General features: G+C 43.7%; 1 protein-coding gene across 1 annotated transcript; it reads right to left on the bottom strand.

The window, feature by feature from the left end:
• Positions 1-1,097: 1,097 nt before the first annotated feature.
• LOC131747590 (putative protein FAM90A23) lies at positions 1,098-16,726 on the bottom strand. Its single transcript, XM_067022753.1, has 5 exons — positions 16,715-16,726; positions 14,909-15,055; positions 2,925-3,124; positions 2,381-2,486; positions 1,098-1,778 (listed from the first exon to the last, which is right to left on the bottom strand). Exons 1-5 carry the CDS (start codon positions 16,724-16,726, stop codon positions 1,098-1,100), a joined length of 1,146 nt encoding a protein of 381 aa, XP_066878854.1.
• Between the last annotated feature and the right edge of the window lie 7,914 nt (positions 16,727-24,640).

Here is a 24,640-nt window from a genome sequence, read left to right as displayed (position 1 = left end):
AAAGCAGATGACATAATCACCTCCAGAGCAGCTACAACCCCAGTGCCCGGGCCTCAAAACACACAGCACAAACTCGTACCTTTTGAAGTAGGATTCAGGCTTAGGCACCTCTTAAGATTCACCAGCTGAGTCCAGTGGGGCCCGGTGTGAGAATAAGGCAGCCTACACGTCATCACAGCGTGCGTGCAGGGGACTGACAGGGCGCATTGTTAACGTGCATATGTTGACCCGTGGCTCTGGGAGGGCCGCAGAGTCTGTAGATTTAAGCCTTAGGTCCTCCCAAGCCGCCCCCTTCCCCTCAGTTACAAAATCCATCTCACTTTTTCTTTCTTGTTATTGTTTTTTGGCCGCACGGCATGTGGGATCTTACTTCCCTGACCAGGGCTCGAACCCGCGCCCCCTGCATTGGAAGCAGGGAGTCTTAACCACTGGCCTACCAGGGAAGTCTCCACAGAATCTACCTGAGTAAAAATAGACATTAAGATGATCTTCAAGGCTTAGAGATAAAAACCACGTACAACACATCTCATACGGTAGAACTTTATTAGAATTGAAAGAAATTTTGAAAACAAAGCTTTATGCTAACATTTCATGAAACATAAGAGGCAGAGCCGTGGGAGTGTCCCCACCATGACTGACAGCGAAAGACTCCACAGAATCCACGGGCCTCATCTCAGGACGGGGCACTGCTGACCTTCTGCAAAGCACAGCGTTGGACCCTTTAGCCAGGTTCCAAAAGTTCAGACATTTGCGCCAAATACAGATTACTACCATAGCTTCCTATTTACACAGTAGTTAAAAGTTACTCCTAGAATTTGCCTCAATTACTCAAAATAGATTCAGACAAACAACTTGACATTCCAGTGTGATAAGCACCATTTGACGGATGACTCTAGTTCCATCAGGAGAAAGTGCAGTGCGGGCACGGGTGTGTCCCCGGGGCTTGTCTGGGTTTCCACCTCTGTCCGCCCACCAGGGGTGGGGAATCGCTGCTTCTCCAGGAACAGCTGCTCCTGTGACGCCCTCCCGGGTGCACAGTCACCCAGGGCACCTGGGGCTGCAGGACAAGAGTCTCAGCTGCCGTTGGCGTGTCCCTCCTAGTCGCTGTCTTCAGAGGAGGAAGACACCCGAAGGTCATCGTAGAGGACACTCCGGGGGCCAGGGGCCCAGTGTCCCTCCGGCTTCCGGCCAGTGGGAGGGATCTGAGCAGGAGGGGCCGAGCGCTCAGGACGAGGCAAGGAGGGAGGCGCCACGTACCTGCAGCTCCAGCGGCCTTTGTCTGCTCTCACGAAGAGCATCCTGAGAGGCTGGCCTGGAACATGGCTGACGGGTGGAGGACGGTCTCTGGTGCAGGCTTGGACACTGTTGGGGCGAGATCTGTCCCGTGGAGGTTGGAAGGCAAGGCTTTGCCCCTGGGCAGGTGTCTTCCTGCTGACTTGGGGGGCCCCTGGGGGTCCACGTCCAGTTGTACTGGGTGGAGGAGGGAGATCCTGGAAAGCCCCCAGATCTGCTGTCAGAGGGCCCTTCTGGGGAGTCTGGATGGGGCTGCGTCTAGGTTTCTTTGGGGGGTTCAGACATGTCTGAATGGGGATCTGGGCAGGTCTCTTGCCTGGGGCCTTGATGCTGCTTTTGGAGTCCTGCACCAAACTTCTGCTGATGAGAGACACTGCAGGCTGGGTGGATTTCCCGTCGTCCTTCCTGACAGGTGACCTACTTGGGAGATCTGGATCCTGGAGGGGTTTCCTCTTTGATGTCTGGAGCGTGGGCGTATTTGGATGCTGTAGGAGAAGACCAAACAGAAAGGCCAGACGTGAGAATCTTCTCTCCATCCAGGAAAAATTAAAATTAACCAAAAACCATCTCATAGGAATTAATTGTATGTGATGAGATACTCAACCTCAGTGGCGCTCATGAAAAAGAAAGTTACAGTATCGCCTTGAGACATTTATACATCAAATAGGCAAATAGAAAGAGCTTAACAACGTCTCTTGTTAATACGTAAGTGGAAACAAGCTTTTTGTACACCCCCTTCCGAGGGCTGCACACAACTGGGTGTTTTGCAGGCACTTTGATGGCAAAATAAGTTTTGACGGCCGGTTTTGGAGGGTGAACCACAATTTACAGATTCGTGTTCTGACTTAAAGGATTCTGCTTCTGGAATGCTGCTGATGAGATCACTTCCATCTGCCAGACAGCATACTCTTGCCAGCCATGCAAGTAAGAATGCAACATCAAGGAAACCGAGGAAAATGGCATCTGAGAAGTACTCTCAATGATCCCATTGGTTGGAAAATTAGGTGACCCGCCCCCTCCCCCCGAACGGGACTGAGGCCAGTTGGGTTACCGCAGAAGGAGAAAGAGCGCGAACCAGGAGACTGACCCTCAGGTAGCGGCAGGATTCTGTCCCCTCCTTCCAGCACTGCTGCCGCCGCCCTTGGGGTTTCCTGGGAAACCTCTGGAGTAGCGTCCTCTGCTGCTCTTCTTTCCTGCAAAACAAACCACGTTAAGGGGCAGAAACCCAATTTCCTTGTCGCAATTGGGACCAACGGTGCTGTGGCCCAGCCCCTTTCCAAGTCTGGGGGTGACACCGGACCTGAATCCCTGTGCTTTGTGCAGACTCCTCCCCGGCTCACATCCTTCCCCCGACTCCAGGGTTCCCTCCTGGGTTTCCCAGGAAGGCCTGTCTATTTGTCCCTATGGCTTTGGGGCCTGTCAGGTGCAAAATTGCATGTGTTCTCCACACCCCTCGGTGACTTCAAGGCATATTCTGAGCTCCTGAGTGTGGCCCCCTCGGAACCTGGCTCCTGTGTCCCCCTTTTCCCTGTCATTTCTCGAGATGGCTCGGCACCCAGCATAGAGAAGGAGAGGAACCGTCCCCAGCGATTTCAGCCCGAAGCTTGGGTACCACCCACCCCACTGCTCACCTTTGCCTTTCACCCTTCTCTCTCTCAGCCGTGTTAGGGGTCCCGGGGGTCTGCAGGTCCTGCGGCTTCCGTGGTTCCAGGTTCTCCTTGCCGAGTTTGGAGCCCAAGGGCTGGGGGACCAGGGCCCCGTGCCAGCGCTTCATGGGGCACCTGAGGCTCCTCGCTTTGTGCCCAAAGGCTCCGCAGTCCCTACACTTCACCTGTGGGTGGAGGAGAACACGGTGAGTGAGTCAGCAGAACTCAGGCGCATGTCCACAGTGAACACAAGGACAGGTGGGGAGGGCTGAGCACTGGCTCTGCAGACAGGACACAAGCACACGGCCCTTAGGCGCCAGGATATTTATGACAGTGTGCTGCTTCCCAAAGCCTTTGCCAGGGAGCATCAAAGGACGGGGGGCTGGTGCTCTCAGTGTGCACAACAGGACCCCATTGAGGGATTTGGATAGAAGCAGGCCAGACATCACACTGAGGAGGGGTCAGGTGGCCCCCGTCTCTGAACGGCCCGGTCTCCCTGGGGATGAGGCCCCAAGGCAGCTGTCTTGGGATGGGGCTGGGCAAGGGAGTTATGGACCCAGATATTCCAGGCCCGAGCCCTGTTTCCGGAGTCCCTGCCTCCACTTACCCTGGGGTCTTCGTCCTTTGGCGGTGGAGCCACCTGCCTCTCTGCGCCCGGGTTTTGCTTCCTCACTTGCTGGGCTTGAGAGAGTCTGCAGGGACCCAGCTGTCTGTACCGACCGGCCATGTTCCCCGCCTCCGCGGTGCTTCTCGCCAATCTTACTGTTTGGATTTCCTCTGTAAAAAGAAAGAGAAAACTGTCTATCTTGATACAACTGTCTATCTTGATACTGCCATCTTGATACAAGTCACCCCTGCCCCCTCCACACAAATGGGGTCCTGAAAGCTCACGACCACTCAGGAAATCCAGGTTTCTGATACTTTGACTTCTCTGCCCAGACATTTCTCCATTCTCTCCAGACACCTACCCACAGATGAGGACCCTGACTTGGTTAGAGGTTTTAGGCAGAACTGTGGATTTGCATTTGCATCCTTGAAAGACTAAAGTTAGAGACTTTGGTTACATGTATCACAATCTGATAGATAAGAGTGAGAAAAGATTTCCCCACACGTACAGAAATACTATGCTATGGAAAGGCCACATTTAATATCGACGCCCAGGCATTTGAAAACCAAACATAAGTTTGATAACTCCTTGAGAATTGGGCTCTCCCATCTGACACCAGAGAAGGCAGTTCTCAAATACAAATTCACGTAACACAATTATTTTCTCCTCTGCTAGCTTAGATGGGGCACAGCGCAGGGTCTGAACTGTTTTCTGGATCCTTCACCCTCAGTGTCTCACTTTTACCTAGTTAATAAAATGTGAAATACGTGTTTCAGCTGAGGATGAATGAATAATTTTTTAGGCTTTTGATGCCTACAGACAATCCCACCAAGTTTTCGTAACTGCTCATCCAGTGCCCCACATCAATCAGAATGCTAGGATGCTAAATTCCTTACAATTTGAATCTTCACGTAATAAGAGCATTCAGAAGGATATATTTTTTCAGCCTCTGCTCTCAAAACTGCTACTGAAGTTAAATGATCTAGATCATTATCTGGCACCATACTTAAAACTCAACTCAAAATCGATGACAGATTTGAAGATAAGACCTGAAATTGTAAAACTCCTAGAAGAAAACAAAAGATATATGCTCCTTGCCATAGTTCCCAATCAACGGACAAAGGGATAAGGAAACAATAGTATGTATATTCTATGGAAATCTATTCATCTGTAAAAAGAATTGAAATCTTGTTATTTTCTAGAACATGGATAGAACGTATTGTTATGATGCTAAAGAAGAAAGTCAGAGGCTGCAGGTGAATACCTAAGGACTTCACTCATGAGTAGGATAGTAAGAATAAACAAAAAGGAAATAAACCAACAAATCGGTGAACAAACCAAATGACAAAAACAAACATACAGATTCACAGAACAGAGTAGTGGATACCAAGGAGGAAACGTCAGGGGCCAAGGCCCAACGGTAAAGGTGGTCAAATGTGCAGTTACAGTGGGAGAGGAAAATTTTGGTGGTGAGCCTGTGTTAAGGTTTACAAAATCTGAAATGTAATACTGTACAAATGAAACATCTAGTATTGACACCATATTTAATGCAATTTAAAAAATAAAATTATAAAAATAAAGACATCTTGGGACTTCCCTGGTGGCGTAGTGGTTAAGAATCCACCTGCCAGTGCAGGGGACATGGGTTTGAGCCTTTGTCTGGGAAGATCCCACATGCTGCGGAGCAAGTAAGCCCGTGAGCCAGAACTACTGAAGCCAATGTGCCACAACTACTGAACCCCGCACGCCTAGAGCTGGTGCTCCGCAACAAGAGAAGCCACTGCAATGAGAAGCCCACGCACTGCAACAAAGAGTAACCCCCCGCTCGCCACAGCTAGAGAAAGCCCGCATGCAGCAACAAAGACCCAACACAGCCAAAAATAAACAAATAAATTAAAAAAAAAAAAAAAAAAGACACCTTACCCTCTTGCCAGGCCAAATCACTACATATCTTCACTATGGACTTCATGTTCTGAGGGATATGCTGAACACAAATTTAAAGCAAACTATCCTAAAGTCCAGCTGTGCTCCTCCTCTCTGTCAGGAGAGTATCAGGGAGGTGGGTGGAGGAATGCAGCTTTGAAGGGGACTGAGGATGGGTCAAGGGGGAATTTCCTTTCCTAGCTGACCTGATACTGCTCCAAGGTCACATGACCTTGTTAAGGGTTGCTTAACCAATCAACATCATCTGTCACCTTTGTTCTAACCACGTCTGAAGACGTGTTAAGAGAAAGAAATAATTCATGATTTCACGCATGTGTGGAGCCCAGAAAACTAACAAACAAAAGAAAATAAGTAAAAACAACTTTAAGGAAGACAAAAATTGACACGATAACAAATACAAAGATACACAGACCCGAGTAGTGGAAATCAGAGGAGAAGCCACGGGCAGAGGCAAAATGGACAAAATGGGGCAGCTAGATGGTGACAGAGGAAAACTGCATTTTTGGTGCTGAGAAGGTGTATGGTACACAGAAACCGAAATGTATTGCTGTGCACATGAAACTTACTAATATTATAATGGAATGATACCTAAGTTTAAAAATATTTTTTAATTAAATTAAAAAGAAATTAAAGAATTGATACTCAATTGCCTAAAGCCACATCACTACATAATTTTATTCTTGTCCTGTTTCCTTGAGGGACTAGCTGAACACCAGATTTAAATCACACAACCTGAAACTCAGCTGGATACCTCTTCTCTGTCAGTAGATGCTCCGAATGGTGGGTGCTGGTCACTCGCCACCTGAGAAGATGCAGCTTTGTGGGTGGCTGAGGAAGGAATTTCCCTTTCATGCTGACTTGATACTACTCTAAGGTCACATGACCTTGGTGAGGTTTTTTGTTTTGTTTTTTTTTTTTAAACCAATCAACATTATGTATCACCTTGTATTTATCAATGTCTTGAAGACACATTTAGAAAAGAGAAATATCTTATGAACTCACTTATATGTGGAACACTAAATGCAAATACAAAAAGCAAATAATTTAAAAAAGATTAAAGAGGAAAACAAATGACACAAACACCAACACATATATTCACAGAGCAGAGCAGTGGATATCAGAGTGTAGGATCATGGGCGTGGCCAATGAGTAAAATGGGTCCACAGGATGGTCACAAAAAAACTTAAGTTTTTGGTGCTAAGCAATTTAATGGTATACTGGGGTTGAAATATATTTTTGTGCACATAAAACTTATCTAACATTTTGACCGAATGATACCCTACAAAAATAATCAAATTAAAAGATTAAAGCATCTGCAGCCCATTGCTTAAACCACATCAGTACCTATTTTGTCTACTGTTGGATTTCTCTGACAGACAAGCTGAACGCCAAATTTAAATCAAACAACCTGAATCTTAGCTGTGTACCTCTTATCTGTCAGTACATGCTCAGAATGGTGGGTGCTGGATACTCGGTGCACCTTTGAAGGGGGCTGAGGACAGGCCAGTGGGGGAAGTTCACTTTCACGCTGCCTTTGAGTCTGCTCCCAGGTCACATGACCTTGATGAGGTTTTTCTTAACCAATCAAGGTTACATATCACCTTTACTCTAACAATGTCTTGAAGACACATTTAGAAAAGACAAATTCCTCATGACTTCACTCATATGTGGAACACTGTATACAAAGAAAAAGAAAATAAGTTAAAAAAATTAAGAACAAAGCAAATGACACAAAAACAAACACATACATTCACACAACAGAGTAGTGGATATCAGAGGGTAGCAGCAGGGGGTGGCCAATGAGGAGAATGGGTCCACAGGATGGCAGAAGAAAAGACCTAAGTTTTTGGTGCTGATCAGTTTTATGGCATACTGGAGTTGAAATATATTTTTATACATATAAAACATGTAATATCCTAACCCAATGATACCGTAGAAAAATTAAAAAATTACATTAAAAATTAAATTATCCATGACTCACTGCATAAAGCCATATCTATACATATTTCGTCTAGAGTCCTGTTTCTCTAGGGGATACGCTAAACACCAAATAAAATCAAACAACCTGAAATCCAGCCTGGTACAGGAGTTCAAATTCATTGTCATACACATAAAACTTATCTAATATTATAACCAAAAAATACCTCATTAAAAAGTCTACTGAACAATAAATTGAAAAGAAATTAAAGAATCCATATCCTTTGCCCATAATTATTTTTACCACTGCCCGGTTACCTGAGGAACAAGATGAACGCCAAATATACAGCAAATCAACCTGAAATCCAGCTGGGTACTTCCTCTTGGTAGATCATCAGAAATATGTGTGCTGGACAAACTCCAGTGGACACAGTGTGGGTTCCAAGGTGCCTGAGGAAAGGTTCATGGGAGAAGGGTCCTTTTCTTGCTTACTGTTGTACTACTCCAGGTCACGTGACCCTGTTAAGACATTTGTAGCCAAGGAAAGATATCTACCCCCTTTTTTCTTACCCTGTCTCTGAGGAAGGTTTATACATTGTGATTTATTGTTATCATGCATTTGGAAACTAGTGGGACACCTGTACATACTTTTAAGAATAATTATGATCTGAAAGAAAATTAAACCTTTTTGCATATGCTTATTTTTTCTGAGAATCACAATTTTTACTGTGGTAAAACATGCATGACATAAAATTTACTGTTTAATCACAGTGAGGTGTCAAGTCCTATGGTATCAAGTGCGCTCATATTATCCTGCAACCGTCAGCACCATCCATGCCCTGATAAAAGATAGACAAGAAAAAGAAAGACAACGTTTCCCCACATGGAACAAATAACTATGCGACGAGAAAGCTGCATTTTTTTTTTTTTTTTTTTCGGTACGCGGGCCTCTCACTGCTGCGGCCTCTCCCGTTGCGGAGCACAGGCTCGAAAAAGGTGTATTTAATATTGTGGTACATGCATTTGAAAATCAAAGGAAACTCTGCTTACTTCTTGAAAACTCGACTTTCCCATCTGACGTCAGAGCAGGCCATTTTCAAGTACAAATTCACTCAGGAGAAACATTTTCTCCTCTATTAAACTAGAAGCTTCACAGCTGAGCTTTAAATCTTTTATCTCCAGTGTTTCTTTTTTATCTAGTTTCTATTAATGGAAGACAAAGAGGTTTCAGCTAAGAATGAACAAATCCATTATTTAGGCTTTCAATGCCTATAGAAAATCCCACCTTGGTTTGATAAGTGCTGTTTCAGTTCCCCACGTAAATCAGAATGCTGATTTACATGCCCTCTGAATTTTCATCTTCTTGTAACAAATAGTGTGAAGAATGATGTATTGTATCAGTTTCTGTTTTCAGAATTACCCTTAAAAATAAAGAATCAAGGTCACAAACTCACGCCATATACAAACCTGAACTCAAAGTGCATGAAATACTTGAATATAAGACCTGAAACTGTAAAAGTGATAGAAGAAAACAGCGACAGTACACTCCTTGAAATAGGTGGTCATCAATGGAAAAACAGATAAAGAAGAGGTAGTGGGTATTTAATGGAACACTATTCAGTCACAAAACACATGAAATTTGCCATTTTCCACAACATGGTGAGACCTGGAGGGTATCATGCTAACAACATAAGAGAGTCAGAAAAGACAAACACCTTATGACTTTACCCATATGTGGTATACCAAAAAATTACAAGAAAAAATAAAGAAAGAAAAAAATTAATGATGAAACCAAAGGGCACCAAAACAAACGCATAGATGCACAAGACAGAACACTAGAAACCAGAGGGGAAGTGGCAGGCGGAAGGCCAGTTGGTAAAATGGGTCCACAGGATGGTAACAGACGGAAACCAAGTTTTTGGTCCTGAGCAGGTGCGTGGTGTACAGGAGTTGAAATATATTGTTTTGTTTTGTTCTTAACAATTCATGGGTTTTTTTTAACATCTTTATTGGAGTATAATTGCTTTACAATGGTGTGTTAGTTTCTGCTTTATAGAAATATACTGTTGTAAACATAAAACTTATCTAATATTATAACTGAATGATACCTCAGTAAAAAAAAAACAATAGAAATGTAAATTTTAAAAAATTAAAGAATCTTTACCCCATTGCCTAAAGCCGTATCACTACATATTTTGACCACTGTCCTATTTCTCTGGGCGATTAACTGAACACCAAATTTACTTCAAACCAACCTGAAATCCAGCCGTGCTCCTCCTGTCAGTAGAACCTCAGAAAAGTGGGTGCTGGACAAACCCCACTGGTTGAGATTCAGCTTCCAAGGTGGCTGAGGAAGGGTCCGTGGGGAAAGTTTTCTTTCTGAGCTGACTTTTATGCTGCTCCAAGCTCACAGGACCTTGTTAAGCCTTTTGTACCCGGGGAAAGAAATCTCTCACAATAGATAGACAATAGAATTGGTTGCTCATCCTCCTCACAGGAGATTGTTTTTCACCCTGTTTCCCAGAATCCCTTGTGGAGATTTGAAAAGTAATGATGGATCAGTATCATCCTTGTATGTGCTCCTGCAAGTGAACTCAGGCCTGTGGTTTGGGAATTGGGCTACAAGAACACGAGTCATCCCAGTAGATATCCTGGAAGAATTTCCCTTGAGATTTATGTTCAATATTGATGTGTGTCAAAGGATAACATTCCAAGTCCTGCAGACAAAGTGGGGAGATCTGCTTTGCGAGGACATTCTTTTTTTTCTTGGGGAAAAGCACATTGCACTAATTATTTTAAAAACTGGCTTGCATGATGGCTGATAGTTTCAGGCATTTTATATTCCTGGAGGTCTATTCCATGAGCTTATGCGGGGGTAACAAGGGTGGGTTCCTCTTTAGTGAGACTGCTGGGTGTGTAATTCAGGAATCAGCTGAATAAGATAGAGAGTATGATCGTGGAAGGAACTCTTCATCCACGTAGCTCAATTCAGCGGTTTTGGGACAAAATAACAAAGAGATTTCTGAGGTCTGGGAGCGCAGAGATGCCTGTCTCTCTAGCCCCATGTGGTTTCCATCTGCAGACATAGGTTGAGGGACCTCAAAAAGTGTAGGACTAGATAGGTATTTGAGACTTCCTCATGACCTTGCCTGACCAGGTTGGTGACATTCTGGGAAACATGACCAGTGGAGCTGAAGATCAGAGCTGTGTCACCACCAGGGCCTGAAAGGGTAGATGGGGTTGAGGGATGTTGGAATAAGTGGAGCTGAGTTGTGTGGAAAGAGCTGTGGAGAAAGGGGACACTCAGAGAATGGGGCCGAGTCTCTGCCCACTTTCCGAGGGTGCAGACCTGAATCCCTGTGTTTACAGGGGCACAAAGGAAACCAGACACCAACACTTGGTTGCTTTAGCCACAGACTTTATTGTTTGAATATTTGCAAGTATTATTCTATACACAAATTTTAATTTCTTCCAAACTCTAAATTCTATATTGCTAGATCACTTCACTTTCCATTTTATGCCACATTTTCATGAAGAGGTATTTCCGCAAATCACAATTTGCCTGAATGTGTCTTAAGGATTCTTTTAGAGGCTCCCCCTCCCACACAAAGGGCCAGATTTTTCTGATATGAAATCTAGCTGTAGCTCCGCTTTGATTTTTAGGATCGCTGCATCCTCAGTGCAAGAATTTAATGTTGACTAAGAAATAAGTGATCACTGAAGACTTCTCTTCCTTCATGACACTGAGGGTGTGTTGTACAGTCTGAGCACACGTGTTCCAGAGAGGTTGCTCTATGAAGAAAGAATTTCTCATGACTTTACACTGATTCACTTCTCCAGGATGAATTATTTATAAGTATGCTTTGGTGTTGCTCAACATACTTGGGTATTTCTCAAGAGTTTACATCTTCGTTCTTGTTTTGGTGTTTATTTTTTGGAGGAGTTCCTTGTGGGCATCTAGCCTGGTGATCAGCTGAATGTTTGTTAACAGTGATTACAGTCTTAGTGGCTCTCCACCTGGAGTTGGCTCGTGTTGAACAATAATTATCAAAGAAGAACTAGGGGTTTGTTATCCTCTGCTCAAGTCTCTAGGGCAGGGGTCCCCAACACCTGGTCCACGGCCTGTCAGGTACGTGGCCACACAGCAGGAGGTGAGTGGCAGGAGAGCGAGCCAAGCTTCATCTGCTGCCCCCATCACTCGCGTTACCGCCTGGACCATCCCCCATGCCACCCCACACCCCCCCCACCTGCGGAAAAATTGTCTTCCACGAAACCAGTCCCTGGTGCCAAAAATGTTGGGGACCACTGCTCTAGGGTCTTTAGAGTGGGGAGCTGTTGCTGAAAACACCCATATTGTATTTATAGAGTGAGTTCTGCTAAGTTACCTAAAATTAGGCCAATGACTAAAGGTTTTGCCACAGAGACAGGTCACGTACGGATCCACATCCACAGGTGATGCCTGTCTGGACTGAGGAGTGTGATGCCTGAACGAGTGTCCATGTTGACTACAGACAGAGTTTCTTTAGTGGGTGTGAACCTTGGTGTGGTTAAATGCTAAAGCTATGGCTGGTGTTCCATCCACATTCCTCACGTGTATGACGCCATGTCATCTCAGGTCAGAACGTCTACTGAGAGCCCTCCTGACTTTCTCTCCAGTGCTGGGTTCCCTCATGTCGTCTCAGGGAAGAGCCACGACTGAAGCATTTCCCACACCACTGACATTCATAGGGCCTCTCTCCAGTGTGGGTTCTCTCATGGTGTCTCAGGTTTGCATGCTGACTGAAGGCATTCCCACACCGCTGACATTCGTAGGGTTTCTCTCCTGTGTGGGTCCTTTTGTGCCGAGTCAGTTCAGAAATTTGATTGAAGGCCTTCCCACACAGAAGACATACGTGTGGTTTCTCTCCATTGTGGGTTTTCTTATGCGTGCGAAGTCCAGAACTTTGACTAAAGGTTTTCCCACACAGATGACACTCATAGGGCTTCTCTCTGGGATGGATTTTCTCATGTTTTCTAAGGTAAGAGATTTGACTGAAAGTTTTCTTACATAGAAAGCATTTATATGGCTTCTCTCCTGTGTGAGTTTTCTCATGTCGTTTCACGTGGGAACTTTGATTGAAGACTTTCCCACACACATGACATTTATATGGTTTTTCTCCAGTGTGAATCATGTTGTGCTGTCTGAGCTTAGAGCATGTACTAAAGGCTTTCCCACATAGAGGACATTCATACGATTTAACTCTAGTGTGAATGTGATCCTGTCCATCAAGGAATGACCCTTGACTAAGTGATTTTCCATGCTGTTTGCTGACATTAGTTTTCCTTCCTAAGGGGATTGGTGAATGTTGAGGTGAAGATCTAGGAGTAAATTCATCACTCAAATCAGTCCATCCAACAGGATCCCCTTGCGTGTGAGAAACCTGCTTTGGGAAAGAGATAGGAAGCCGTTCCTGGTTTGCCCACGTCTACACAGACATTCATTCCTCTACATTTACACCCTAGAGGATCAGTCAGTTATAGTCTCCTGTTAAAATGTTTCCTGTGTCAGTTGCATACACATGTTGTGTTACTCTGCTACAGGCACAAACATTCTCTTTTATAGTTTCCCAACCCAGATATCAGATTAATTTTGAAGACTTCAGTTTGTTCTAAAGACTAGGAGATGATAGGCTTCCCTGGTGGTGCAGTGGTTGAGAGTCCACCTGCCGATGCAGGGGACGCGGGTTCATGCCCCGGTCCGGGAAGATCCCACATGCCGCTGAGCGGCTGGGCCCGTGAGCCTTGGCCGCTGAGCTTGCGCATCTGGAGCCTGTGCTCGCAACGGGAGAGGCCACAACAGTGAGACGCCCGCGTACCACAAAAAAAAAAAAAAAAAAAAAAAAAAAACACACTAGGAGATGAGCAATGTTTGTGCAACTGACTTTTTCTTAGGTCTCATGTTGTGGTTTTGAGCTCATATTAATTTTTTAACTGATTTCAGCCTATCCAAAACTATTCCTAGAAAGAGCTCAATCTCCACTTAATTACATACAGGGAATTGTGCTCAATTACCAACTTATCTCACTGCCAGGTCTTTCGTTTGGATGACTGGTGTTCCACCCATGAAACTTACCATTGGCATGGTGCGAGATAAGTGCTTCCTGTAGACACTTTGCATGAATATCATTTCTTGTCTAAGCGGACTTTCACCATCTAAAGAAATGGAAAAAATATAGATTTTAGAATGGCATTAAGGAAATAGAAATGTAAACAAACACAAAGGTCCATGTGAGTATCTTTCAAAAGCTAGCACTTAGTTGGAGAAACAATTTATAATAAAGAAATACTCCAGGTAGTAGAAACACTTTAAAAGTCATTGTCTATTAGAAAAAAAGAGGATTAAAATATAAAAATGTAATGTGGTGGAGAGACATTGGGTCAGCAAATGATGGAAAACACATTAAATGGGACAATCAGGACAAGAATCACTATGTGAAAGTTTAACTGCAGTAAGTCCACAAGCACCCTTTTCCCCAAAGAATAAAAAATGGCAGGAAGTAATATGAATTGTGACTGGTAGATGCAAAGAATGATAACATGAAGAATTTCAGCTCAATGTCTCACTTCCAGTTTAGAATACTCACTTCATAAAACTTTCATTTGGTGTTTCCAAGGATTTAACACACTGACTGAAACTTTCTTGCAGTGAAGTACAGGCCCTTGATTCTTACCTGGACTCTGGCCTTCGAGGCATCCTGTTACTTCACTCCACAGCTCTTTTCCTTGTTCAAGCTGGGAAATCACCTCTGATTTGCTGATCTGATACCCTGTTTGATTTGAAAAAGAAAAAAAAAGTGTTGGATTTTGAGTCTGGGCTAATCACCCTTTGCTGTGCTCAAGTCCAGGGTAAGGGAAAGAGGAAAATAAAGAGATAACTGAAGGTCAGTGCAGGCAGCAACATCTTCAACAGACAAAACAGTCAAGGTCCTTCAGCAGACCAGGAGGAAATCCAGAGCAAACACAGTGAGGCCCTCTAGCGGCTGATGCCTGTGCACAGGTTCAAAGAGAGATTACAGAATCCTCAGTGTTTTCCAAATGGGAAAGATTAAAAGACTCTACAGTGGGCTGAATATTACTTTCAAACAGGAGCCAGTAAGGATACGCCTTACAGGAATCATCAAAATTATGTCATACACACGACTCTGGTCTCAAGCCTTCATGGAGTGACCAGAACAGAGAATCATTTTTTAAATATTTGATCCATTTACTTATGCATTAAAATATCCATTGAATCCCCAGTTCTGTTCTGAGTGTAAACACTGAATAGCCACAGAGATATGAAATGTGACCAAGATTACTTTCCAGTGTGGTAATGAAAAGTGCCATGAAAGGAAACGTCTTCATTTTAAGTAGTTATGAGGACTATCAAAGAATCAGGAAGGACTTGGAGTGGGACACAGGGAAGCTGATCTAAATGCCTGTTCAGTGAGTGAATGAATGGACTGAACATATGTGCACGTACATCCGTGTTGACAGACTCACCTACAGAGACCAGGTGGATGATATTTTCCAGCATCACGTTTCTGAACAGGGTTTTCTGGGATGTGTCCAGCAGGACCCACTCTTCCTGGGTGAAGTTGATCGCTACATCTTCAAACGTCACTGATTCCTAAAACATCAGGGATGTTCTGGTTTAGACAGAGCAGTCCCTACCACTGTCCAGGGTGGGAGGGTTGAGATGAGGAAGTGATGGAGTCTGGGTGGGTAAAGGATCACGCTCTGTGTGGGGTTCCCCTTGGTTCTGTGCCAGCGCTGAGCTGGTGTCTGCCTTTCAGGTACCTTCACAGACACCTACACACTCTGACGTCATGAAGCTTTATTTCACAGAAATATCACTTGAAGTGTGTTATAATACGACATGGACATTTTTTAATAACCTGGGAATTAGGACTTCCAGACAGGTGATTATAAAGTATTCACTTGCAAATTCATAACTCAATTTCTGTTCCCTAATAATTTCAAGGAACTCTACAGATTCATGACAAGACAAACAATAGCCATGATGGGCTACTTTGAAAACATGACTTTTGTCTTCAGTTATTTCCCTAGGGGATCCTTTCATTTCCCAAATATGAACTGCTTTAATAACTTGTTATGAGCTTTAAAATATCCAATGTATTTTTCTATTAAGTGGTTCCTGTCTAGCAAATCTACAAGAAATACATTATTCTACCAATCAAGACCTATGAAGGAATGCCTAGCATTCCTCAGAAGTGAGCAAGATTCATACAGAACTTGGTACCGGGAGGTGTTTCCTCTTAACACTACAGGACACAGGTGTTCATAACAAACTCTGAGGTCAGATGGTTCAGAAGCATAAGCTGGGACCTCAGGTGGCTGCAGTGAAGGACAGACCTAGCCTGACCATCGATGTGATGGGAGGACTCCCACTCTCTACATTCTCAGGGACCTAGACCTTAGTAATCACAGTTTCTCTTGTAATCTAATCTTGTCTCCATGCTGAAGGATGAAAGAAGCCTAGTTATTGGTTTTGTCTTCTCCAGTTCTTAAAAAATCTATAAAAGAACCTAATTTTATTCTACCTACTCTAGTCTTTCTCCTTTCTTTTTAGAACAATTAAGAAAATACTCCTCCCTATGTATTCCTTCCAGTTATCAAATACGAATAAAAGGTAAATTACTAACAGGTATATAAAATGTGTGATTTGGGGAAAGAATGCTAATGATAGTTTGGTGACTTTTTCAGAAATCTTCCGTAGTGCATATATACTGAATAATTGTGAGAGGTTTCAAATGGAGAAAAAGTAAAATGATTCCCTTTTAGTTCTAAACCTGTGTTCTGCTCTTGTCAACACTGAACAGCCTCACACCAGGTGGTGTAACACTGGATTCCTTACATCACAGGCTGTAACCTCTGACTCTCCAGGGACTGGAAGGTCTGCTCCTTCCTCAGCCCTGCTACCTGCCATCACCAACTCCTAAGCCCAGCACATCCAAAGACGGTCAACAAGTTAATCTTTATTTGCCAATCAGGACAAGTGTTGAACAAGTTAAAAGAAGTTTTCTTATCTCTTCTGTAAATACGTATGATTAGTGCAGGCTCTCATAAGTTTAATTAAAGAACGAGATTAGATTCTGATTAGTCCTGACCCATGATAACTATCCCAGAGTCCTAGAGCAAAGTAATTTGAGTTCAGATGACTGAACACTGCCTGACTACACTTAGAACATACAAGCCAGTTTGAAAAACTCATCCATCTAATGGCACTCGGGGTGTAGCTTCAGGAAAAGGAGGCGTCGCTACTCACCAGAGGCTCCATTGTCAACAACTCAGTGGCCAGGAGTCTTTCTCGGGATTTCACCCACAGCCAGTCTAAGCACTGAACACGCAAATCTGAGGGTGGAGAAGAACCCATGAGACTCCAGTCCTGTGCAGAACTTCCAGACCTACCTGAAATGGAGTCCCAAACTGTCACCTGGGTGTGACCCCCAGCCCCTCAAACCAAAATAATTGATGCACTCTAAGAATCTTCTCTGCAGGGTAACATGTAAGAAGGCTACAGACGTGGATGCTAATAAAAAAGATCAAACTACAGACCTCTTACAAATAAGCCATGATAAGCCTTGAGTTTTGTGTGTTCCGCAGCCTAGGGCATCCAGAAGCATTCAATGTCCTCCTTGATTCAAACTCTCGGGAATCGTGACTCATGCCACATGTAGACTGTGGTTTCCTCCTGTAGGGAAACACTCTGCAACTCCTCAGGTCATTCTCTTGCTTCAAGGACCCACAGATAAACTACATATTATGACCAAGTAACTCATTTACCCAGGACAATTCACTATGCCTAAGGGACCCCCAGGAAATACTGGGTAGGATTTGGATTAGCCAGAGAACATGGAAGTGTTCAAGGAGGGAAGGAAGATCTAGGAAAACTAATTCAGACTTGGCTGTGGATTATGTTTGGTTTTGACGTCAAGGCAAATTCGGAGAGAAATGGACTGTTATTTTTACTCTCAGATTATTTACTCTGTAGATAGATAGGAATATGTAAGTCCCTATCTGGCATGCAGGAAATCCCTAGGCATGTGCAACAGGGCACCCCTATAAGCAGAAAGAATCAATATACCTAGGAATCCCTGTGCAACTCCATCTCTCAAGTGATAAGAATCAAAGGTTAATATTTCTTAATTTTAAAAAATAATTAAAATAAATACCTCAAGAGATTTATTTTATCTTGAGATACTTATTTTAAACTATCTATCTCAAGACATGTAATAAGTAAAATGTAACAAGTAAATAAATGAAGAAAATCGCTTGATGAAACTCATAAAGGGAAATTAATCCAGAAAGGCAGGAAATGAAGTATTTACAACAACAAAAAATAACACATAAGATACAGATCAACGTGCCAATAGAACTTTGCAAGGTGAAGGAAGTGCTCTGTATCTGCATTGTACAATACAGTAACTGCCACACATGTGTGGTTATGGAATACTTGAAATTTACATAACACCACAGAGGTAGTGAAATATAGCTATTTAATTTTATTAATTTAAATTTTATAGCCACATGTAGCTGGTAGTGACTGTAGTGTTGGGACCAAAAAACGACAAAAAAAGACACAAATAATCAAATCTAGAATTATGGGAATGATAAAATAAATCTTGGCACAATAAAATTTAAAGACCATAAGAAGCTGCTTTGATAGGACAGACAAAAGTTTAAAGACAGGGGCTTCCCTGGTGGCACAGTGGTTGAGAGTCTGCCTGCTGATGCAGGGGACACGGGTTTGTGTCCCAGTCCAGGAGGACCCCACGTGCCACGGAGCGGCTGGGCCTGTGAGCCATGACCGCTGGGCCTGCGCGTCCAGAGCCTGCGCTCCGCAACGGAAGAGGCCACAACAGTGAGAGGCCACATAACCAAAAAACAAAAAAACAAAACAAAACAAAAGTCTAAAGACAGATACGACTTAGACAATTTTAAGGGAAAGAAGCCACCTCACAACTCACTGTTTGGAGAATTTACCAGAACCCAAAATCAGAGTTGCTAGTGAAGCTAAAATAGATTCAGAGGCAAGTTCCACTGCAAGCAGCCAATTCTTCTTCCTCCACCATCCCAAACTGCTCCTGTTCTGTTTCTTCTTCTTGGGACAAATGCCTCCTCTGTCTGCCTTTCCTTTTACTGGAATCCTAATCTGGCTACATTCCAGGGACACACCTTAACTAGACTCTAATAGGGCTTCAGTCGGTGAGCCACACACTCTGTTCAATTGGATTGAATTTTCCGGACTGATATAAAATTATAACCCTCACACACAGTTGGAGAGCAAAGATGAAAGGACATTGTAAAAGGATATTAGGAAAATCCATTTATCCTTTTTCATCCGTAAATACTTTTGAGTGCATTCTATGTATGGGTAAACATTCTGTGACTTGGAAATAAAGCAGGACATCAGACATAATGGAATTCTATGTATCTGAAGCTGGAGTTCCCTGGAGGAAACATGTACTTACAAATAAAATGAAAGGCGAGAAAATATGAAAACCTGAAATGTAAATAATGAGATGACAATATAAGTTATATTACTGGGATGGAGAACTTGACTCTTAAAGCACTGGCTACGTAGAACTTTCAAGAACATGTTAATAATTTGTTAATTATCCAAAGAAAATGGGAAGACAATTTTCTACTTCATTTCTTGGTCAATGGAGAAATCAATAAAAAATGTCCCTACTTAGTAAAATATAGTAAATAATTTTACTTCCAGGTCATTCACAGTTGATTTATACATTTTGTAATAGGGAAGAACAAAATCTGACTCCATGTTGGATCTGTTTCTTTTACTTTAACCTTTGCTCTCCATTCCTTTTGTTACTAACTGTCTGTAGCTATAAGCATACACAACGGCCTGCCTCTGGGAACCCTGTCCCTCTGCCTGAATGACAAACTAAAGTGCCTTTGTTCAGCTCACAGGGAGACATTCTGACCCTGCCCACCTGTGAATGGCTGCCAGAAAGAAGAAATTAACACACCCTCTCCCCAGGCTGGCCAAACCAGGTGTTTTGCAAGACTTATGGCCCTTCTTACTTTACTTCCTCACCTCCTCCCACTCTGTGTTCTATAAAAGAAACTAGCATCCAGACCCTGATAAGATGGTACTCTAGGACACTAGTCCGCCATCTTCTTGGATGCCGGGCTTTCTGACCAAAGTCTCTATTCCTTTCCTCAACACCTCATCTCCAATTTATTGGCCCGTCACGTGGCAAGCAGAGCAAGCTTGGACTCGTAACAAATATGGCTTAGCCAGCCGAGAGCCTAGCTGCTCATGGCTAGCCGGCCCCGGTCAGGAATTTTGAGACAAGGCCCTAGCGGCTTCTGGGACTGTTTCTCCTGAGGATCTTCCCTTCAAAATTCCCCGAAGTGGCACCGGCTAGCCCAGCACTTGGCAGTTGGAGCAAGGAGTCAACAAACTTCTGCGAGACTCGCTCTTTGTAGGGGTACGTAGCTCTGGTACTACTGTGAACAAATTCCCCCCTCAATTTGTTTTGCATTTGGTTGGGCTACCCTGTTGGAGAGGGGAATTGTTCTTGGACTCTACCTGATTTGGGAACCTGTTCATTTGCCTGCATCGATGTTGGAATTTGTTTGCGTCTTTTGTGTTTTGGTGTTATCAAACTTGTAAAAAATGGGAAATATTCCATCTATGCCAAAGCAGAGCCCTTTGGGACGTATATTAGATAAATGGGCAAAACGTAGCTGGGAGCCTATGACTAAGAAAGAGGTGATATACTATTGTAATAGGGTGTGGACCCAATATATGTTAGGGTCAGAGGAGCATGGCTCCTGAGTGACTCACTCAATTACTATTCGATCTCGCAATTAGAAGTGTTTTGCAAAAGAGCCGGGGAAAGAGACGAGATTCCATCTGTAGACGCATTTATGCTATTGCATCAGGGGGAAAGGAGTCAGAGGGCTGCCCCCTTATGGTGCAGCGGTCGAAAGGAAACCCAAGGGCAGACCTAGACGAAAGAGCTTTAGCAAAATTCAGGAGATACAACAAGAACCAAATGAGGATCCATTGGAGTCTCTAGCAAAGATTTATCAAGCTCATAGGCGGTACACGGATGCAGACCCTGAGGATGTAAGGGTGGGCCTTCATCGGGTAAAGCACCCCACATATAAGAAAATTACAGAAGTTAGGTGGTGTATGTGGAATGAACCCTTCTCAATTAGTAGATGTTGCTTTTGAAGTACTCAACAACAGGGAATGACAACAGAAGCAAGAAGATGCAAAATGGAAGGCAGCTTTTCTGGCAGCAGCCTTGAATTCCTGGAAGGCAAGTAACCTAAAGGATGGTAAGCGACCACTGCGGAAGGAAAAATGTGCTGACTTCAAGGAGGAAGGGCCCTGGAAAAAAGATTGCCCTAGACTAAAGAATAAGAAGGAGAATAATAAGAAGGAGACAGGAGCCTCTCACGTGGTGGAAAGAGAGGAACACTCTGATAATGAGTGAGGAGGCCGGGGGACTCACTTGGACTCGAGGCATCCGATTCTAGTTTCCCCACTGGAGGCCCGGCTAACTTTGACAAGTGGGGAACAAGTTGATTGACTTTCCAGTAGATACGGGTGCCACATACTCTGTGGTAAATATTAAGGTTGCACAGAAAACGTCTCGGTCTATCGTAGTCATGGGAGTTTCTGGAGAAGTACAAAACCGTTCGTTCTTACAACCTCTAGCATGCCAACTAGGGGACCTCACCCTGAAACATAGCTTCTTATACATGCCGGAGTGTCCAATCCCCCTTTGGGGATGAGCTCTCCTTTGCAAAAGGGATGCTGGGACACCTAATCTAAAGTACTATACTGAGACGAGAGGCCCCCGAAGGGAATTCAGCCAATTCTGGAAAAGGTTTCGAAAGCAGGACTGAGTAAACCTGGCAGGTCCCCGGATGACACCCCTATCCTCCCAGTCAAAAGGCCAAACTCAGCAGAGGATTGCTTTGTCTAAGATTTGAGGACTGTCAATGAGGTGGTCCAAGACTTGCACCCTCTGGTGCCTAATCCATACACTCCTCTCACAACTATTCCGGGAGAATACGGCCGATTCTCAGTCCTAGACTTAAGAGATGCTTTTATCTGCATTCTTATTGCAGAAGAATCACAGCAGCTAAAAGTAAAACATTCCAACGTAGGTAAATGGGTATGTCGGTCCTTCCACAACATTGAGGTAGCCACCTAATTCTTTGAAAAAAAGAAAAAAACTGTCCGTGTTTTACAAATCTAGTCTTTACAGGACCAGAGGTGTGGCTCCAAAAATAATCCAAAACCCACCAATCCTTTTACCACTCCCCAAACCTTCCTTACTTATCTTACAAAGCCGTCCTAGGAGAAACTTGCCTGTATCTTTGAGATGCAAATGTCCTATCTGGTCTTGTCAGGAACGCTTATCTCTGCCATCCTTTTAAAAGAGGGTAAGGTATAAATAGAAATCCTAAGTGTCTTTTCTGTAAATATTAGTAAAAAGATTTAGCCGTCTAGACAAGCGAGCTTGATTTGTTCCATCTGCCAGAAACCCAATTTTAATCCAATCTCTTCCAATCTCTTTTGTAAACTGATGGGTTTTACGTTGCTGTACCTGACTCAGGGCTGAAAGTTTGAAATGAGAACTAAGATCTGTTTGTGTGTTTGTATGCGTCTGTGTGTGTTGGAGATCTATGGTATTACCAAAATTAATTCGTAAAAGAGCTCTACTTAATTGACTAAAAAAGAAAAACAAAACTAAGTGCTTATATACTCAGGAACACAAAACTGGCCAGAATGAATTTGGGGCTCATGTAACCCAGAAAATATTCAGCATCAAACTGATATCTGGTACTGAAGGTGGCTTAAGCTTGATCTAATTAATATAGACCTATCTTTAGAGTCATCATTATTGAGTATAATACTTTCACTGCACCTAGTGTTCCCGGTGAATTTCAGGTTCTTTCTTTGTCATGAAAGAATTTGGAGATGACGTGATAGGTAAGAATCAGATTTATTTAGAGAGAAACACACCCCACCGAGTGTGGGCCGCCGAAGGCAAGAGACTTCGAAATATGGCATGGTTAGGTTTTTGTTGTTGTTGTTTTTCTGTTTTGTTTTTTTAAAAATTTATTTTATTTTTGGCTGCGTTGGGATCCTCCTGGACCAGGGCTCGAACCCATGTTCCCTGCATTGGCAGGCAGATTCTTAACCACAGCACCACCAGGGAAGCCCCACAATAAAAGATTTTAAAGGCAAATATATAACACATCACTTAAAAGGTAAAGAACTTAAAACCTGTTACCAAAGGCAGTTTAACATTTTAAGAAAACTTGTCCTTTTAACAGAGAGAAAGGCCAAATGCAGGTTTTGTACCAGCTTACTTTTAAAATTCATTTACTCAATTAAATTTATTCTAAACCTAGTCCATCCTGACCATGCACAAAACTCTTTTCTCAGGGTTCATTTTCCACAAAACTTCCATCACTTTCTGTATCCACCACTTTATTTTTTTCCATCCAAAACCATCCAGACTTACTTTTTTTTCCCCTTAATAAAATGCAATTCCATTCCTCATACCTTCTTTACTAAAAACACACACCTTACTTTCCTTAAAAGTTTTTTTCACATCGAGTTACTTTTCTCCTTGACAAATTTTAACAGATAGAATGAGGTCTTATTTCACCTCTAGTAAACCTAGGTACAACAGAAATATTATACTTAAACACTGATGACTCGAAAGACAGGTCTATCTTAATTACACCAACAAGCTTAAGCCATCTTCAATGCCAGATATTAATTTAGTATTGAATATTTTCCAGATGACATAAACCTGAAATTCATTCTGGTCAGATCATATTTCTGAGTATTTATATAAGCTATAAGCACTTAATTTCCTTTAAGTCAATTAAATAGAGCTCTTTTAGGAATTACTTCTGGCAATACCTACAACACACATAGATGCCTACGAACACACAAATAGAGACTTCATAGATCCCATTTCAAAATTTCTGCCCTGTCAGGTACAACATAAAACCCATCAGTTACAAGGGGTTGGATTCAAACTGGGCTTCTGGAAGATGGAACAAATCAACGTCACCTGTCTAGATGGCTAAACCCTTTTTACTAATGTTTTCAGAAGACACTTAGGATTTCTAAGTGTCCTTTATCCTTCACAAGTCAAGTTCTAAATTACTTTACCCTCTTTAAAATTTGCATTTTAGTTTTAAAATTTTTTTGGCTGCGTTGGGTCTTTGTTGCTGCTCGAGGGCTTTCTCTAGTTGGCGGCGAGTGGGGGCTACTCTTCATTGCGGTGCGCTGTAGGATGACATTATAGCTGAGGCTCCCGTTTTCTGGCCAGGCCTCGTCGTCCTTAAGTTTATACATTACAAAAGAAAATGAGCTTTTTCGTTTGAAAGAATCTAGAGAAGACTTGTCCCAGTGACTCCACTTGCACCCGAGTCCTTGGGGATGGTGGAGGTGTTCCCCATCGTCCCCTCAGGGAGAGAATGCTCCTGTACCACAGAGGAGTACCAGGGTTAGGAGGTCCCATGGGGGCTCCCTAAGCCAGGACTGTTCCAGGCATCCCTGTCCACCGAGTCCTGCTGACTTTATCCGCAGCGGGCGCCAGCCACTCCCCATGTGGCAGTCCTGCTGGCCGCAGCGTCCTGGGGCCCGTGTCCTACCCTGGCATCCGCAGTACCCAGGATGAGTGCCCTTCCTGAGGTTCCTCTATAGATTCTATAGGTTAATCCCTGTGTTCTGGGATATGTTCCCCCTGGACATCCTCATGGTTCTAAGACCTATTTAATCAAGCCCCAGGCTTTTTCTCTAAAAAGGTGATAAGTTTCAGAGAGCAGGCACTGGCCAGTAAGGGAGATGGTTTCTCAAAAAGGAAAAAACCCTGTCTTTTCCTTTCCCTTTTGTGGGCAGCACCCCTGGGGCCTCGGTGCCACCTTCGCACACGTGCTCCGGCCAGCGGGAAGTGGGGCTGGGCGCAGGGGCGGATCTGCAGCGGAGGCGGAGGCCTCGTGACTGTCGTTGGGGGGGCGGAGACCCCGCGACCCCGAAAGGACACTCCCAATCACTCAACCCGGTGACGCAAGCGCGGCAAAGGCGGGTCAGTGCCCGGGCACGTATCCCCGGGGCGGGGCCGGGTGCAAGGCCCACCCAGCTTGAGCCGACTGCCCCGCCCTAACCGGGCGGGGCGAC

The sequence above is a fragment of the Kogia breviceps genome, chromosome 20 (assembly GCF_026419965.1).
Source record: "Kogia breviceps isolate mKogBre1 chromosome 20, mKogBre1 haplotype 1, whole genome shotgun sequence".
NCBI lineage: Eukaryota > Metazoa > Chordata > Mammalia > Artiodactyla > Physeteridae > Kogia > Kogia breviceps.
The sequence above is the reverse complement of the archived record's forward strand: the minus strand, read 5'-3'. Positions and strand labels throughout refer to the sequence as shown.

Excerpts from the sequence above, each read along its gene's own strand:
- LOC131747590 (XM_067022753.1), bottom strand. Across the intron at positions 2,487-2,924 it reads GAGAAGGGTGAAAGGCAAAG|GAAAGAAGAGCAGCAGAGGA; the intron begins GTGAGCAGTGGG and ends TTTGTTTTGCAG. Across the intron at positions 1,779-2,380 it reads AATCCTGCCGCTACCTGAGG|CATCCAAATACGCCCACGCT; the intron begins GTCAGTCTCCTG and ends CTTCTCCTACAG.